Below are 17,540 nucleotides of genomic sequence, written 5' to 3' on the forward strand. Positions count from 1 at the left end.
TAAAGAGGATACAAAAACTGGGAAACAATATTTGCAAAACATATATCTGATTATAGGCTTTTATCCAGAAGACATATTTACATTTGCCCGCTTACCCCACCCCCCACCGTCTGCCTCTGGATCCCATAAATCTGATCTCAGATTCTAGAATTTGGGTTTCCTTTTTCAGATTCCACATATAAGTGAATCTTTCTTTGTCTGGTTTATGTCATTCAGCACAATGCCTCCATGGTCCATCCATGCTGTCACAAATGGCAGGATTCCTTCTTTTTTAAGGCTAAATAGTGTTCCATTGTTTATCTATATACATGATGACTTCTTTACCCACTCTCCCATCAGTGGGTACGTTTCCATGTCTGGGCTATTGTAAGTAATGGTGCAACAGCTGTGGGGGTGCTAGCAATCCCTTTGACATAGGGATGCTGTTTGCTTCAGATATACACCCAGAAGTGGGATTGCTGGATCATATGGCAGTTCTACTTTTCATTTTTTGAGAAACCTCCATGCTGTTTTCCATGATGACTGCACCAAATTACATTTCTACTGACGATGCGCAAGGGTTCAGATCTAGATCATCTTAAGGGACAGAGATTCAGAAGCATCTCATTGTTGTAGTGCTCCAAACCCATGTACCTCATGTCTTCATCAAAATTCCACTTGCTGCTCTTGCCCGGCAGCGAGTACTGATGGTGCGGGTAAGAGGTATAGGTAAAGAGAAAGGGGTCTTCCTGGGGCGAGTGGCCCGTGGTGGAAGGGTAGTAGCTGTTAAGATCCACGTGCACTTTCTCTTCATAAGGATCAGGCCCTGGATTGGGCCATGACGGATGAGAGCTAGTTTTGGCTGCAGGGGGCTCCACTGGAATCTGCTGGGGAAGGGGTTCTAAGGAGCTCTGGGGAGGGGGGAAGTCGTAAGACCAGCTGGTCTGAGGAAAAGGGTAACTGGGGCAACTGCTGTCGTTGAAAGGATTCCTCCCCAAAGCGGCGTTTTTATTCCACGTCTGCAGATCACTGTAATCAGAGCGGACTCCAGAGACAGAAGGCTGAAGCAGGTCTCCACTGCTGTAGATCCGACTGCTGGGCACTTTGCACTTCTCATAGAGCTCAGAGGGGCACATGGAAGCAGTGGGATCTGCCAGGTCAGTGGTTCCCCCCAAACTGTAACTCTTAAACAAGCCATCATTAGGTGACTTCTGCGGGGGAGCATTAGCCATTAAATGTCCACTGTCACTAGGAGGCAACTGGATGCCTTCCTGGAAAGACCAAGCTAAAGGTAAATTCCCCCAACTCTGTGTTTCTGCTGGAACAGACTGGAAAGGAAAGTAAAGAGTTCATGTTGATAAGTTAGGCCAGTTGACACACCTACCCCAGGCGCCCACGAGTTCCTCCGCACTCACGGGTTCCCCACCAGTCTCCTCCCTCCTTCCGCGCCCAAGCCCGAACACACAGAGCGGCGGCGCCAGACCACGCAGGGACTGAGCACTAAAGGCCGCTCCTGATTCCAGTCTAACCTCGCTAACCCGGGGGAGCTGAATTGCTATCTGCTCCGACAAGAGTATGTAGAAACATTTCACCCTCAGAGGACAACCTGACATCCTAAAGGCCTCTGTGAGACACTTCGAAGTGCTATTTAAGAAAATAGCACTGCAGCTTTGAAACTTTATCTTAGACTCAGTACAACTCTCAGGGGATCTCTCTCTCCCTCTCACTCACATTTCCCTCCTTGACTTTTCTATCGTTTAGTGCTATGTGGAGTCCAAGACACTAGGGTTGTTATTTTTATTTTCTCAAGACTTTTCTATAAACTCATTTTGCTGAATCATAAATAGGACTTCTAGACCATGAAGTGGTAAATATATTTCTATAAGTGGAGGAAGTATATTGTTTCCCAGTTAATTATCGGAAAAGAATCTAGTCGGGAATTAAGTAACCCTCTTGTTCAGGTAAAACTATTGACTAATAAGAGGATGAGGAGTGGAGAGAGGCTGTGACCAGGGAAGAGTAGGTGGGAAGAAGTGCCCTTCAACGTGTCTCGTGGCTGGGAGAAAGGATGGAGGCCAATCACTTGAACTTGGGGCTTACATTTCCTGACAAGATACACAAGTTATATATTTAAAAAATGTAAAGTACATTTAGAGGCTCCAGGGATGGACTGGCTCCATTTCTGCCCTTTTGAAAAGAAATGTGGAACACTGAACAGTAGAAAAATACAGGACTCACTATCACGATCAAGCAGACAAATCTAGAGTACAATATAACCCCCTGAGGCACGGACTCCATAGCACACCCTCCCAACCCCCACCCCGAGGACCACTGTTTTCAGAAACTGCCTTGTTATTCCATCTTGGTGAAGAGTGCTAAGGAAATACAGGTGACCCCTGGGCAGCATGGGTTTGAACTGTGATGATCCACTTACTTGTGGATTTTTTCAGTAAATACCTGCTCTGTTTTTGATCTGAGGTCGGGAGTCTAGGGGTACAGACGGCACCTGTCTGCACGGACCTGCTCCAGTTTATACAGGGGATCTGAGCACCTGTGCATTTCGGTATCCATGAGGGGTCCTAGATCCAGTCCCCTATGGGGACAACCAAGGGACAACTTAAGTTTTGGGGGCGTTGAAAGCTACATGCATATTTTCAACGGCTGGCAGGGGTGGGGGTTAGCACTGATGAAGGGTCAGCTGTGATCTGTTCTCGGTAAAAAAAAGAAAACTTGGTGGGGGGGAAGCATGAGGCTGACATTTATGGAGATCGTGTTAGTTAATTTTGTTTCTACCAGAACCAAAATATAGAGTGCCAAATACAGGTTAAGTGCTAATTCCAGTGTCTTTTTCATTGTAGCAGGGAAGAAGCTCCTAAAATTAGACAGAATGTATAATTGAGAGCATGCTACAAGGATGGTGGACATTAAGAGGAAAACCTTGGGTTCCGCTTCTGTGGCAGATGCCTGCTTATAGCTGAGCCTGACGGGAAATGACTTCTGGCTCTGATTTGTAGGTAACGGGTGGTGAGTTGCAGGATGTTTTGAACACACATGGGGACAGGCTACCTTTGCCTCTGGGCCCCTGTTCAGCTTCAGGATGGAGGAAGAAGGAGTGTGCACCTTCTTCATTGTTCTTCTGGCCTCGGCTTCCAACTTGGTTTCAGGTTTTGGATGGTCATGTTCTCCTTTTGACTTAAGAGAGACAGGACATAAAATAAGTAACCGGGTGGTACTTCTGGTGTGTGCAATTTTACCCTAAGAATGGCTAAGCCTTTTAAGTGCCTCCCACTTCCACCCTGCGCTTTCTGGCCTGCCTGTTTCTGTTCAGGCTGCTCATCTCTCACCCACGTGGCAAAGCCACATTTGTAGTGACAGCAAGCGATGCCTGCTGCGCACGATCCCATTTAACCTGCAGCACAGCCCTGAATGCACACACCATCGCTCTTTTCCCCAGTTTACGGAGTGGGACATCGAGGCATGGAGAGATTATGGCACCGAGGTCACTCCCTCTAGTAAATGGGTGAGCTGGGATTCCAAATGTGCTGGAGCCAGCCAAGCTTTAAGCCACTCATTAAAGATGTGGGGACTCCTGTGAGTGAGGTGTTTAAAACAGCCCACAGCTTGAAATCAGCCATGATAGGAAGAGTGTTAGCACTGGAACTGGTGAACCCTGACTGGCAAACCAGAACATTTTCTCTCTGGAGGGCGGGGTGACCAGCACTCCACCGATTCAAACCCAGGCAGTCTGCTGGGAGAGGCCGCTCTTCACCACTGCCCACAGCACCGCCCCATGTTTACGTCTCAATACCCAGATGTCACAGGAAACTGGGGCTCAGGGGAGTGAGGTGTTTCAGTCCACAGAGCCCTGCAGAAGTCAGAGCTGGGGTTTACTCTGGGGTCTATTGGAGGCTGCCATGTGAGGCAGGGCTGACAACCCGAGTGCGATCAGATCACTAACCCCTCAGGGGACCGAGCCAGAGGCGGCCAGCTACCCTCAAGGGCTTGGCACCTCTTCGAGGTGTGGGGCACAGACACTTGCTCGCCCAGAGTGTGCCTTGTGGCTGGTGTCGGGTCTCCTTCGCCTGGGCACCTCCAGTATGAGACCCCTCCTCGTACTCTGTAAACATTTCTTGAATTAACGAGAAATGCGTGTTGTCACTTTAACTAAAGTCCAACCTGGAAAAATATGAAGCGTCCATCATGCCTCCAGAAGTTGGTAACTGGGAAGCCCCCGTGGCCTCGGCAAGCAAGTAGCTTCAGAGGGCTGTCGCAGTTGGGGCAGCGTTTCCCTACAAAAGAGCAGAGGATGGTGACCTTGCCCAGCTGAGCCACGCCAGCTGACTCCTGAGTGTGTGCAGTCCTGGTGGTGGCAGCCTGGACTCCTGGGTGGCAGAGAGCACACCTGGGCACAGTTTGATGCACTGCCGACAACTGGGTGTTACCCTAGCCCTTGGAAGCCCAGCCACCATAATGGCCCCAGTCAGCCTCACGTGTGGACAGAGGAAGTGGCAAGAGGAATGGGGTATTTCGCAGGTTGGGGGGGCGCGCCTCCGAGCAGAAAATCCTTCCCTAGTTATTTACTGATACTTGAAACTCTTTGTAGAGAAGAAGGAAAAGTTCTTTTACTTCATGATTAGAACTCAGGGGCAAGGACCAAAGCCACGTGGGACAGAGAACACAGCTACCAAATCTCCACTGAAGTGTGAATGACTGATGTTGGGTCCTGCCCTGAGAGCCAGTCTTGGAGACAGATTACAGGGACAGAACATGAAGTAACTTGAGATCTGAAGTGGACAAATCACGGGGAATGCTGAACGGATTTCACAGTCTAATAAATATAATAAAAAACCAAAATGAGCACATATTTCAGTGTGTGATGATGGCATCAACCTAAATGTCGTGAAATGAGCCTAACCCTAAGTTTAGTCCCCATGCTTCACTGAAAATCAAAGCACTGCTTGAGATCACACAGGGACCCATTCCCTGGGAGGTTAGGAGGCGAGTCTGAGAAACAACTTTCTTCTAAACTTTACATGGGTGCACTGACAAATTAGTGTTAGACCTGTAAGCGAGGCATCTTCCTTTTAACAGAGGCCTTGAGTCAGGTGTCTTAACCCAAGGGAGCACTTTTAATGTGGGTGCTCTGGCCAGGCAGACCTGTGGGGCCGTCCCCCCATCGGGGATAAGGGGAGTGGTTGGTTTTCCTTAATATGTTCTACATAGGAATGCCCTGGTATCCCCACTCTCCAGTGTGAAGGTTGGGCCCTTGGGATGTGCTGGGAAGTAGTGGCCCATCTGCGCAGGAGCCCTTGAATGAAGCCAGCCTCATCTCCAAGGCCAGCGAGCCCTACTCACTCTGCTGCTTCTGCCGCGCTTTGTCACAGATGGCAGGTCTCAGGTAGATCTTTCGGCCCTCGCTGGTGGAGCAGTTCCGGCTGCATACCACCACGCCCAGGCAGGACTTCTTGAGGATGCGCGAGTTGTGGTTGTTGGTGTTGCGCATGGCCCAGCTGCTCAGGTGCCTCTGCGCATTCCTGTCCTCTGCGCTGTAGATGAACTTCTCGTAGGAATCTGGCCATTCTTGGAACCAGTCAATCTTTTTCACATCCTTACAGAAACACAAAGAGTATTATTATATTTGAAGCTACAAGACACAGCTGTCCATCACTGCGGAGACAACAGACACAAAGGTTGTTTCAGCACGCAGGAGCTATGTGAGAGGCCTTCGCAAAGACCAAGCTGGGTCCAGTTCGGGTGGTGAGGCCTGAGAACTCAGCACAGCAGCAGTGACACGACTGCTGAGTCTACTGAACCTCTGCTCCCCGGACCGCAGTGAGCTGGGGTTCAGCCCCCCGAGACCCACCTGATGGCTGCTTCTCTAACCCTTGGTGATAAGGGCTGGGACCATTCGCACTAAGAATTTTGGGGGGTGAAGTAATATTACTGTGCTGTCACACAGTGTGGAAATCCTTGGGGCAAGACAGTGAGATACTATCTCCTACCACAGTGTGGATTTCTTATTAAGAACAATAGGGTTTGTGCAAAGTCACCAGCAGTGGGTAGACTGGAGAGCCCTGGTGCGGGGATTTGGAGAGCCGCTTCCTGCCCTGGGGAGATTTTCCTCCCTTTTCTCTACTCCTGTAGCCATGTCCCTCAAACAGGGCGGAGAGTAAGGAAGAGTTGACTGTAACCAGGAGTGTCTCTCTTCTTGTCCAGGACTGGCACTATTCCCTGTGCGTGAACATCCAACTACACTAAGGCACCCAGTCACTAGAGCCTAAGTTATTCGGCTTCCTGTGCCTGTGTGTGATAGGGATAACAAGACCTGAGGATCTCAAGAGTACTTCTGATAATTGAATATTAGTCACTGGTGCGTGGCTCACACTCCTTACGTCTTGCTTTGGTTCAGACATGCTCCACTTGACAGATCCCACCTGGTTCTTAGAGTAAGAATTATTAAGCAATCTCAGGCATCAGACTTGGGCTGTGTCATCCCCACAGCTTCCACAGACCTGCCATGGCATAAGAACATTGTTCATTAAGAAAATTCCAGAAGATCAGATTAGAAAATTCTAGGCAGTCCTGAAGGAGTGATCAGGGTACTACTGATGTTGACTGAGATAAAATTCAAGTTTAGAACATGCCAAAGAACTTTGTAACCTGAGAATCTGGGCAAGTTATTTTTGCCTTTTAAGCCTTGGTTTGTTCTTCTCTGAAACGGGAACATTGATAAAACACACTTCAAATAGTACTGCAAAGAACAGGCCTGTAAGCCTCATATAATGATAGCTGCGGTTTGAATGAAATGTCACGGGAGCTAAGGTAGGTCTAAGGAAATAGGAGAGGTTTTACGTACGTGAGAGATTAGTGGTTAAGAACTTGGGTTTGCAATCTAGGGCCCATGGGCCAAATCCAGCCCACTGTCTCTTTTTGTAGGTGAGGTTTTATTGGAACACAACCATGTCCCTTCATTTTATTGTTGTCCACGAATACGTTATACCACCATGGCAGAGCTGAGTAGTGATGGCACAGACTGGATTGCCCACAAAGCCTAACATATTTACTATGTGGTCCTTTACAGAACGTTTGCCAATGCCCGACTAAGAGCAAGGCAGGTGGAGGCAGATGGCCTGGGTGTGAGTCTTAACACAGTTCCTTGCCCTCTCAGTGCCTTTTCCTCTCTGTACCAGGAGTACCTACCCCACAGGGAGGTTATGAGGATGGAATCTGTCAACACATACAAAATGTTTAACACAGTGTTTGGCACGTGGCAAGTTCCACATCAACATTAGCTGGTACTCTACTAGACCCAGGGCCACACACAGTGAGCCAGTGTGATTGTGGGAGCCACCAGCTTTCAGGAGAAGAAAGGCCCACATAGCGGTCACTTCATGCTTTAAACTTCGCCAACCCAAATGCAAGACAGGAGTCCAAGCACCTGAAACAAAGCATGACTGGTGCCGCTCCAGTTCCACCACCCGCCTTCTCAGGGCACGGACGACAGCTGGCCCCTCACTCAAGTGCCTGCTGTGCTATGGGAAGGGGTGCTGGCCCAGAAGAGAGGGGTGAAAGGACACGAGTCAGAGTGTGGCCCCTGGAGAAGCAGTCCCCTCTCGGCAGCTACATTAGAGTTCTAGGAAAGAGGCACAGTCAGGCCCAGAAGCTGAACAGACTGTCTGCTTCTTCCAGGCCTTCCTCTTTCTCCTCAGTGTCTCGGGGATTCTGAGCTAGATAAAATTCAAAGCCCCAGCATTAGAGAAATAGCTCAGGCAGCCCCATCTCCTGCTTCCTCCACCCACCTTCTCTCCTCTGCCTTCTGATCTAAGCTCCAAACGAGGCTCTCTTGTTTTCCTCACAGAAATGCCATAGAAAGCATAACATTTTATCCTCTGAAATAATAAAAATGCAGGTTGAAATGTGTCTCTTTGTCTAATAGTTTGGGCTGTAAAATCTACTGGTGGATTTTAATTACTCAAACACAAAGCACAGTTGTCAGGGTAGCAGAGGCAGGCCAAGGTGGACTTGGAACAGCTGAGGTTTTCACGTTTCAGAGGTGAGAGCAAACGCCTTTAGCCTGGTCAAGGGCATCAGTCCCAGGAGCCAGGAGGAGGAGAAGGGGTTAAAGAGAGAAGGTAATAAGAGGCGATATGTCAGAGGCTGCTGGTAAAGTAGCCACCGGCTCCAGGAAGGGGGAAAGAGACCTCCACAGTCTGTGTGTCTGTCCGTCTCTCTTTCCCATCTTCTCTCGGTTTAATGTATATTTTGACCTCCCCGCAGGCTTCTTCTTTGACCCATGGATTATTTAGAAATATATTGTTTAGTTTCCATGGGTTTATAGATTTTCCTGTTGTCTTTTGCTATTAATTTCCAATTTGATTCCATTGTATTTGGAGAACACACTTTGTTTTCAGTTATTTTAACATTCTTGAGGTTTGTATTAGGGATCACAATACGTTTTATACTCTATAGTCTTTTAAACGTTTTTTTCAGCAGCCCCTGTACTTGCACCCTAGGTTTCCAGCACCATTACTAATACAATGATTTTGACTAAGTATGGACTTGAGAAAATTACTAGGAGTAAAATATTCCAGCTATTCTCTTGGCTATTTATTTATGCCCAGTCTTTTGACCTGGGTGCTTTGTGGAATCCTTGATCTTTTGACATTGAAATTAAGGAAAACCCAGGTCACAATAAGTCAAAGGCATCTAGGTGTGAAGTGAAGGACAAGGATTTCTGAGAGCCTTTTAAATTTCAGGAGCAGTAAAATGTAAGAGAAAGAATAATCATTTCTTAATCGTGTTTAGCAAATCCCCACAAAATATTTTCTTTCCTTTTCTTTTTTTTTCTAGATCTTTTGTTTATTTTAATTTCTAACTTTTCATGAGTAACTCTTTGTTTTTCCTCTTGGTTAAGAAGCTTATAATTTAAGGGGAATATTCTTAAGTTTTCCAACATGTGAATCCAACTAATTTATATTTCATAACCTCATTGGTAATATCATTGGGAGCTTAATTAATATTTCTATGACTTCTGTGTGTAATTTTTTACTGAGACTTAATCCTCTAACTCACTCAAAAGCTTTGAAACTCTATGCAGTCAGAGATCAACCTTCATCCTCTCCTTATTCTAATTTACTTAGCTACTTAAAGTTTTAATAGAGTACCTTGAGAATTAAATACATTCTATTATATAAAACAAACAAATTAAAATCAAAATTTTGAAATAAGGCATCAAAAATATTTACATTACCATGTTTTATATTAAAATTGGTTTTCATTTTGAATATAGTCTAGTTTCATTTAAAGCAATCACCCACTAGGTTTTCTTTAATTATAATAGCTTAGTCATTCCCTGTAAATAAATGTTTCCAAATAAAACAAGGATAGCAAACAGATACATCTTAAAGCAAATCAGAGGCAAAAAGAAATTGGATGTTACTTACGGAACACAGAAAAACAATTCAAGCCACATTTTGATTTACATACAACTTTTCAAGAACTTATCTCTTCTGAGAGAACTGAAAACCAAACTCCAAGTGTTGTCAAAAAGAGAAATTCAATTCAACAAAATGATTTTGAATTAAATCAAGAATTCCTGCTGCGGCTAAACCTGCCATTTCCTTCCTTCATTAAGGGGTTAAGACAAGGACAAAAAGTTCGTAACTTGCTCAGCCCACACAAAAGTGAGCCTGAGTTACCCAGCTTTCAAACTCTCTATGTCACCTACTTCTCTTTCCCATCTCCCTTCCACTTCCCGCTCCATCCCACTGAGCAAGGGCCCTGCTGACAGGTGCTCAGAAGAGAGTTCTGCGCCCACCGGTGCAGTGAGGGTCCCATTGGCATCACACCAGAAGCCCAGGGCAGCAGAAGATTTCTGCCCCCAATTGCAGGGGGCCCGATGACCAAGGAAGCCCATACAGGTGGTGCTGCCCCAGGAAGTTTAAAGAGATCAAGAAAACTACACAAAGAGGATAAAATCATGGGTGTCTGCATCAGACTAACATAGCATGACCTGATCATGCGGCCAGGTAATAAATAATTGACAAGAGATCCAGAATCTGATAACTGTTAACTCTCTAATACCAAAACACAAAGATTACTACAACTGGCTCATTCTGATCACATGTAGTCGCATGAATTCACAGAGAGCTAAAAAATTCACCTTTGCTAATCTTTTTTTTTGCTCATCACCCTACCAAAGCTACAGAAACTTTCTGGCTAAAATCATAATCTAGAAATTAACTGAACTGGTGATGTAACCTCTTTGTAGTTGACTCATGGGGTTTTGGGTTGGTCTGCATTTCTATTTAACCTAAGCATATCTTTTTTTCCCTATCAAATACGTACCTCAGCTGTGTGAGTTAATGACTTGGTGTGGCTTTGGCCTTGGGTTTACTCTGAAAACTGCTCATGCTTAGGAACACAGTGATTCAGAGTGTTTGCCTGCTGTGGTGTTGTTGGAATGCCTGTCATTTTGCTCAGAAAAACTGGCCAGTGTTCAGAATGGAGTGGGTACTCTCACCTTCTTTCTGAAGTGGGACTATTTAGGAGTAAAAGGAACTGATTCTCTTCTCAATTTCAATCAGAAAGAAGAAAAAGAAATTTCTTAGGGATTCACAGCTCTCAAATATTACAATCAGGATTAATGACAGTTTCTGGGACCACGTGGTAAACATTTTTAATGAAAGTAAAACTAAACCAATACCAAATATTTGCTGCTTGCACCAAAACAACCCTAAAGCAATTATATCTGAACTTTCAAAATGCAAAATTGGTGTATTAGGTTGGTCTGGAGTAAACAGACTTTTCTCAATGATGGTTTTGAGTAATTTAAGAGCCTGCAGGTCTGGGCTGGCTCCCCAGGGGCTGGATTAAGGAGAGATGGATATGAAAATAATCACAAGTTGGAGCAGTGGCCAACAAGTGAAAAGAAGGTTTGTAAAGACATGTATGCAGCTATGGGAAGGAGGAAACATACATGAAACAAACTGGGGAGGGATGGTTTATTGAGGGCACATAGACTCTTTAAACCCAAATCTGATCATACTGCTTTCTAGCCCAAAAAACTAATTGCTCCCCACTGCCTGCAAAATAACCCAGTCCTCTAAGGACACCCTGCTCCTGAACCCCTTTCGCCATCCACAGCCTCCTAAATCTCCTTGCTGGACACTGTGCACAAGCTCCCTCAAATGCAGACTTTGAATAGCTCCAGACTCTGGTGCCCTGCTCTGCCTTCATTGTCTTGATTGCTTTCTTCACCTGCTCTAATCCTCCCACATCTTGCAATGTACTTCTCTGGAGAAGGCCCGTTGCCCTTTCCGTGGTGGAGTCATGCTGAATTACACATTTCCTCTTCCCAGTGCCTCGAGCATTTTTCTGCATTGCCCTGATTCTTTACTTGGGCACTTAACTACCCTGCTCCCTTTGCCCAGATCATGAGTGCTTCCATGGCAGTTAGCACAACTCTTCCATGGGACCCCTGTAGCCCTGCACCCGCTAGTGTCTGGCACATTCTAGTCACTCAGAAAAGGTCTGATGTCCTGGTACGAACATCGCCATTCACTGTTGTCAAAAATTAGCCTGTAAATCTTGATTTATCTGTGACCCGTACATGGGTGTGGCATTTCCGGGACCTGATGGGAATCAGGATTCATTCAGGTGACCATCATGAAACTTGAAGCATGTGAGTGGGTTAATAGGAAAGGAATTTGGTTTACAAGTTGCAGGAATTTGCCCACACATTGCAGAAATAGTGATCCTGGCAAGAATACAAAATTATGAAAAATTATGAAATGAGAAATTCTTTGTGTGGGCGGGACAGAAAATAAAATTGGGGAAGTTTATAATAATTAAAAATCATTGTATTTTATCCTTTAAACAACATTTTTTTCCCAAATGTCCAAACAGATGGTGTGAGGAAGAGTAATTGCCTAAGGGACTCAAGAAAAAAGGGTCCCAGGCAAAAACAAGTTAGGGCCACCCTTCCTAACACAGCTCCCTCTCGGGAGTACCACCACTGCACAGTTGGTTGGGAAGGCTCCAGGTCCGCTGGAAAGAAATCTGTTTAACTTCGCTGAACCTGGCATTTCTCTTTTTCTTTTTTCACAGCACCCCTTGCGCTTGCTCGTGACTTACACTGCACTGAAAACATTTTGGGAAACGCTGCTCTGCACCGGGCAGAGCTTCAGGCAGGGTGTACAGGAAGCACTATTCTCACTTCACCGAGGAGGTGCCTAAGACTTCAGAAGATCGGTTTGTTTAGAGTCACACAGATTATAAACAATGAAGTCACTTGTCAACAAATTCCATATTTGTCATTTGCTGTTTAATATATCCCAGGCATTGTGGTGGGCCTGGGCCGACAGATCTGGAACCCTAGACTATTAGAATCAAAGGGCACATGAGAGACCACTGAGTGCAAGCACCTTGTTTCCAGAGGAAAGGGATGTCAGAAAAGGTAACCAACTCCTGCCTGAGGCTCTATAGATAAAAAGCAGCAGAATTAGAATTCAGTGCAAGGGCTCTGTCTCCACGCCCCTGCTTCTCAGAGTGCGCTGCCCACTTCCAGATTTGCACACGAAACATAAAATTGAGTACGTGTGGACATCCTCCCAAGACCTTTTATTTTTCATCTCAAACTGGTTCTAGATACAATTTCAGAGTCAGTATAAACACAGCTGAGGATGGTGTTGTGTCTGCTTAGAAAATTTTAAGGGATATCTGCACTTAAAAAAAAAAAGATTTTATTTATTTATTTTTAGAGAGGGGAAGGGAGAAAGAGAGGGAGAGAAGCATCAATGTGTGGTTCTTCTCGAGCGCCCCCCAACTGGGGGACCTGGCTGGCAACCCAGGCATGTGCCCTGACTGGAAATCCAACCGGCAAGCCTTTGGTTTACAGGTGGGCGCTGAACCCACTGAGCCACACCAGCCATTTGCACTTTAATCACTTCCCTAGTATATTTAACAAATTAATGGGCACTTAGATATTTCTATCAAATTTTTCAATGAAATCAAAGTTTTTCTATGAACTATAAGTGATACATTTCCAAAATTGAGTGTGTATTTTTGTTGTAAAATTTTCAATTTAATGCCTTGGATGGCTGAGAATGCTTTCATTTTGGGAACTCATGTCGGAACATGCACTTTCATGAGACCCAAGACTCCCTGCTCTTTCTTTCTTTCTTTCGTCTACAGATCTGATGGGTATGGACCCTCTGCTCCTGAAAGAGTGGGTGTTAGTATCCAGTTCTCCCTGTCATTGCAGGGGACTCTCAGACCCCACTACAACTCCTGCTCTGGGGTGTGACACTTGAAAATCATTTGTGGACCTGCTTACTTCAATTCTTGATTTTGAGGATGCCCAGCTTATATTTGGGAATTACAATCATGAAATTAGGAACAGGCAGAAATACAGGTCCTTGAGCCAGGAGTAATTAAAATTTACCTTAAAATTCCCCCTAAAACAGCTACGACAACCATAAACCAATGAAGAGCAACTACAAACACGAATCCCTGAAACAGACATTATGATTTAGCTGTGATTTAATCATCCTTGAATGAATGGAAAGTAGGGCACAGTTAGTATCCATCACTTTTCCAAGACCTACCAAGAGAGAATGTAAGGGGGGATTTGAAGAGAAACAAGAGAACCCTGACCAGCGTGGCTCAGTGGGTTTGGCGTCATACCACAAACCAAAAGGTCTCTGGTTTGGTTCCTGGTCGGGGCACATGCCTGGGTAGCAGGCAAGGTCCACGGCTGGTGGTGTGTGAGAGGCAACAGATGCTTCTCTCGCACACTGGTTTTTCTCTCCCTTTCTTTCTCCTTCCCTTCCTCATTCTCTAAAAATAAATAAATAAAATCTTAAAAAAAAGAAACAAAAGGAAAAAAATTTTTAAAGACTTACACATAAAGAGAAACTAAAGAAAATCAGAGTAAAATTTGGAATGATCTGGAAGCCTTCATCAGAGTGAAAATCTGGAATGGTTATAAATCAAGACTGTGGACTCTCCATTCCCTCTCCACTGCTTGGGCTAATTTAAATTACTTGTTCCCCAGAATCAGGCAGACTGGCTCCAACTTTTCAGTACTTGGTAGAGGTGGTCCCCAGTCTTAGCTTTCTTAGCCGCCCTTTTCAAACAACTTTCAGTGAAGCATCCTTCAGATATCAGAGAGGGAGGTTAAGAAAGTCAGTTTTAAACAATTAATGTTTTCCACTAAATTAGGAGTTAAAAAGTCAATTGCCAAAAATGAAGGGCAAGAAAACATAAAATGAAAGCCGTTCCACGACTGGAAAGCAGCCCAGTGTGTGTGTGCTGTTTACGAGATCCGGAGGAGCATGCCGTGTCCCACACAAGCTCTGTCACTTGGACCTTCCAGGTACAGATTTAATTCAAAGCCATGTCTACAGCAAATACAGTTGTATGGGAGCATGTGCATTATAAATAGTTAATCTATGGGCAAATACATTATCATGGACTTCATTCTTTCAGCTAGCCAGGGTGGGAGGAGCAACCTGAGCCAAGCCAGCTTTGAAGGAGCAGGGACAAAGCATTTTCCGTGCTGCAGTCTGGAACAAGGGAGGGTAGAGGGGTGGGGGTGCGTCTGCTAAGTAAAGACTCACTCAAATCACAGGTTTTGACATCTTTTAAAACTCCTCAGTGGGATGTCTAGTGGAAGCTCTGGAGGAGAGGAGTTTACCCAGTTGGGACCCCCATCAATTTCCTTCCAAGTCTTAGCAAGTCAATAGTTAAGGCTTCATAGCCAAATACAGGGTGGGGCAAAAGTAGGTTTATAGTTGTGAGTACATGAAAACAGAGTTTATTCTTGTATTACTATTTATTAATTATTGCATTATTTTCTCTTTTTTGACTTTTTAAGATTTTTTTTAAAAGATTTTATTTATTTATTTTTAGAGAGGGAAGGGAGGGAGAAAGAGAGAGAGAGAGAAACATCAATGTACGGTTGGGGGCTGTGGTCTGCAACCCAGGTATGTGCCCTGACTGGGAATCGAACCTGCGACACTTTGGTTGGCAGCCCGTGCTCAATCCACTGAGCTATGCCAGCCAGGGCGACGTTTTTTTAGATTTTATGTATTTATTTTTAGAGACAGAAAGGGAGGAAAGGAGGGAGGAAGGGAAACATCTATATGTGGTTGGCTCTTGTGAACCCTCTTCCAGGGACCTGGTCCGCAGATTAAACTGGCGACCCTTTGGTTCTCATGCTGGCAATCCAATGAGCCACACCAGCCAAGGCTAACCATTATATTGTTTTCCACAGGAACAACTGTAAACCTACTTTAGCCCCACCCTACCTTGTAATGAAGGCACATTCTTATAGCAAGTACATACCTGTGGCAGTTTTATGTCATTAATATCCCAGCTTAATATCCCTTTGTCCTCAGAACCAAATTCCTCAGGTTCCATGATAAAGTCAGGTCACCCACCGATTTCCGTCTATTCAACTCCCCTCAGGAGTACTTAAGACTTTTGCTCTTAATATGAATGGATGAGTCCACTCAAGCAGCTTACACTGGGAGACTGTTTTCTGATTCTGAAAAATAAATGATAATAATTAAAGAGATAAAAATCAGTGCTTGTCTAACTGAAAAGCATTTTATCGACATTTTTGCAGTCACCAACACACAAACAGGAGTAAAATGTAGAAGCTGGTAGGGGTCTTCCTGAAATAAAGCCTGACCACTGGGAATCAGAAGTTTAGTGATCACTGTAAGAACCTCTGGGTTTCGGCTGCCTTTCTCCTTGCTGAACCCAGGTTGTGAAGGCCTTAGCACAAGTGGCTGTCACCTGTAGCCAGTGGTTAGGACCTTTCCCCCATAAATATACCTGTGTTTGAGAGGGAAAGCTGGCTTGGAGTTCTTTCCACGGAAACACCTTCATAAATTAGCTAAGGTGTGGATGGAGTTACAGGAGGGGAACATTGCAACCAGATGTGTCTTTATGGCATTTTTAAAATCTAAATTGCTAGATTAATTGGAGATTAATTTTGGTCTCCTCAATAAGTCCAGTGTGCATTTTGTATCTTCACATATTATCAAATGATATGCTCACATGAGATTCCTCTAAAACCTCAGCATTATTGACATCTTGGACACGATGATTTTTTGTCATGGGGGGTTATCTCATGCATTGTAGGATGTTTCACGGCATATTTGGTCTCTGCCCTTTAGGTGCTAGTAGCAAACCAGCCCTCTTTGTTGTGACAACCAAACACATCTGGAGACATGGCCCAAGTTTCCCTGGGGTGGGGCGAGGGACTGCATGAGAACTATAGCTCTAACATAGTGTTTTCAGTCATTTAACCTGAAGCACTCTTCAAGACGTTCTGACTTCATTTTTAGCAGTAGCACTTTCCTGTCCCCCACGAGAAAATTCTCTCTCACTTTACTTCGATTAAATTGTATTATGTAAACAACAGATATTCAAAATTTTGGTGCAAGTTGCATTTCTCCCCTCCCCCACTCCCTGAAATACTGCTCTAGTTTCTAATTATAATTAAAGGAGATTTACAAATTAAGAAATAAAGTTGGTTTGAATTGTTCTTTTGAGAAAAAACTAATCATTTTGCAGATGAAATGTGCTTGGTACTAGAATGTGAAGTGGCACAGGTTTACAGGCACAGCTGACCCCTGAACAACGTGAAGGTTAAAGGTGCCAGCACCGCATGCAGTCAAAAATTGGAGTGTAACTTAAGTCAGCTCTCTGCATGCATGCATTCCTCTCCACAGATCAAAAATACTGTCTCATTACCATTTGCCGGTGCTCTTGTAAGAACAAGGGACATGATGTTAATGTAGAACTATTCAATAGTAAACTCAAACTACAAGTTAGATTAACAGTGCCATGTGCTCTCTTCCTCAGCTGTGTGACTTTATATAACCCTAACATTCGTCAGTCACCGAGTATATGGATATAGAAGACAGCTGACGTGAACACATAAATGAAGTCTGGCCATTCAACAACAAGCTACACAGAGGTGAAGAGGCCTCCTTACCCCACCTACCCACATCCACCTCTCACCTATCGTTCACAGACTCAAAGAACATGAAGTCCCTGCTTCCCACTTCAAACACTGACACACGAAATTAAATTCTTGTGACTTTTAAATCAAATTCTATGTTTGGAAGATAAACATCGAGTTAATTAAGGGATGATGCTACTGACTGACTTTAATTTAGAAGACTTTGGTAACAAGTCTATTAAACACAAATACCAAGTGAAAATGTGATCACAACAGTTTTATGTACTTACCTCTTTGAACATTAACAAAAGTAACTTAAGTAGTCTAGAATGTGTTATAGCTAATTGGGATAGGTTAATATTTTTTTTCTAAAAATTAAAACAAACCAAAAAATACTTAAATAAGAAGATTTACATTTTCTAAAATGAAAAACATTATTTTAAGCTTAGCTAACATGGACATTATTCTTTTGTTTTTAAATGGGGAGAGGAATCAAATATCTTGCTACAGAATAATTACATTGTTTTTAAATTTTTTCTGATATAAATTTTTGCCAAATAAATGAACATTAATATTTCCCTGA

The 17,540-nt window shown here is 44.3% G+C and overlaps 1 protein-coding gene across 1 annotated transcript; it reads right to left on the bottom strand.

Moving 5' to 3' along the window:
• Nucleotides 1–572: 572 nt before the first annotated feature.
• GCM1 (glial cells missing transcription factor 1) lies at nt 573–15,458 on the bottom strand. The gene is made up of 5 exons (XM_045844053.1): nt 15,328–15,458; nt 5,335–5,587; nt 4,156–4,268; nt 3,046–3,171; nt 573–1,307 (listed from the first exon to the last, which is right to left on the bottom strand). The coding sequence occupies exons 1-5, from the start codon at nt 15,400–15,402 to the stop codon at nt 573–575; spliced, it is 1,302 nt and encodes a 433-aa protein (XP_045700009.1). The 5' UTR covers nt 15,403–15,458.
• Between the last annotated feature and the right edge of the window lie 2,082 nt (nt 15,459–17,540).

The sequence above is a fragment of the Phyllostomus hastatus genome, unplaced genomic scaffold (genome assembly GCF_019186645.2).
Source record: "Phyllostomus hastatus isolate PE091 unplaced genomic scaffold, TTU_PhHast_1.1 phas_contig_40, whole genome shotgun sequence".
Taxonomy (NCBI): domain Eukaryota; kingdom Metazoa; phylum Chordata; class Mammalia; order Chiroptera; family Phyllostomidae; genus Phyllostomus; species Phyllostomus hastatus.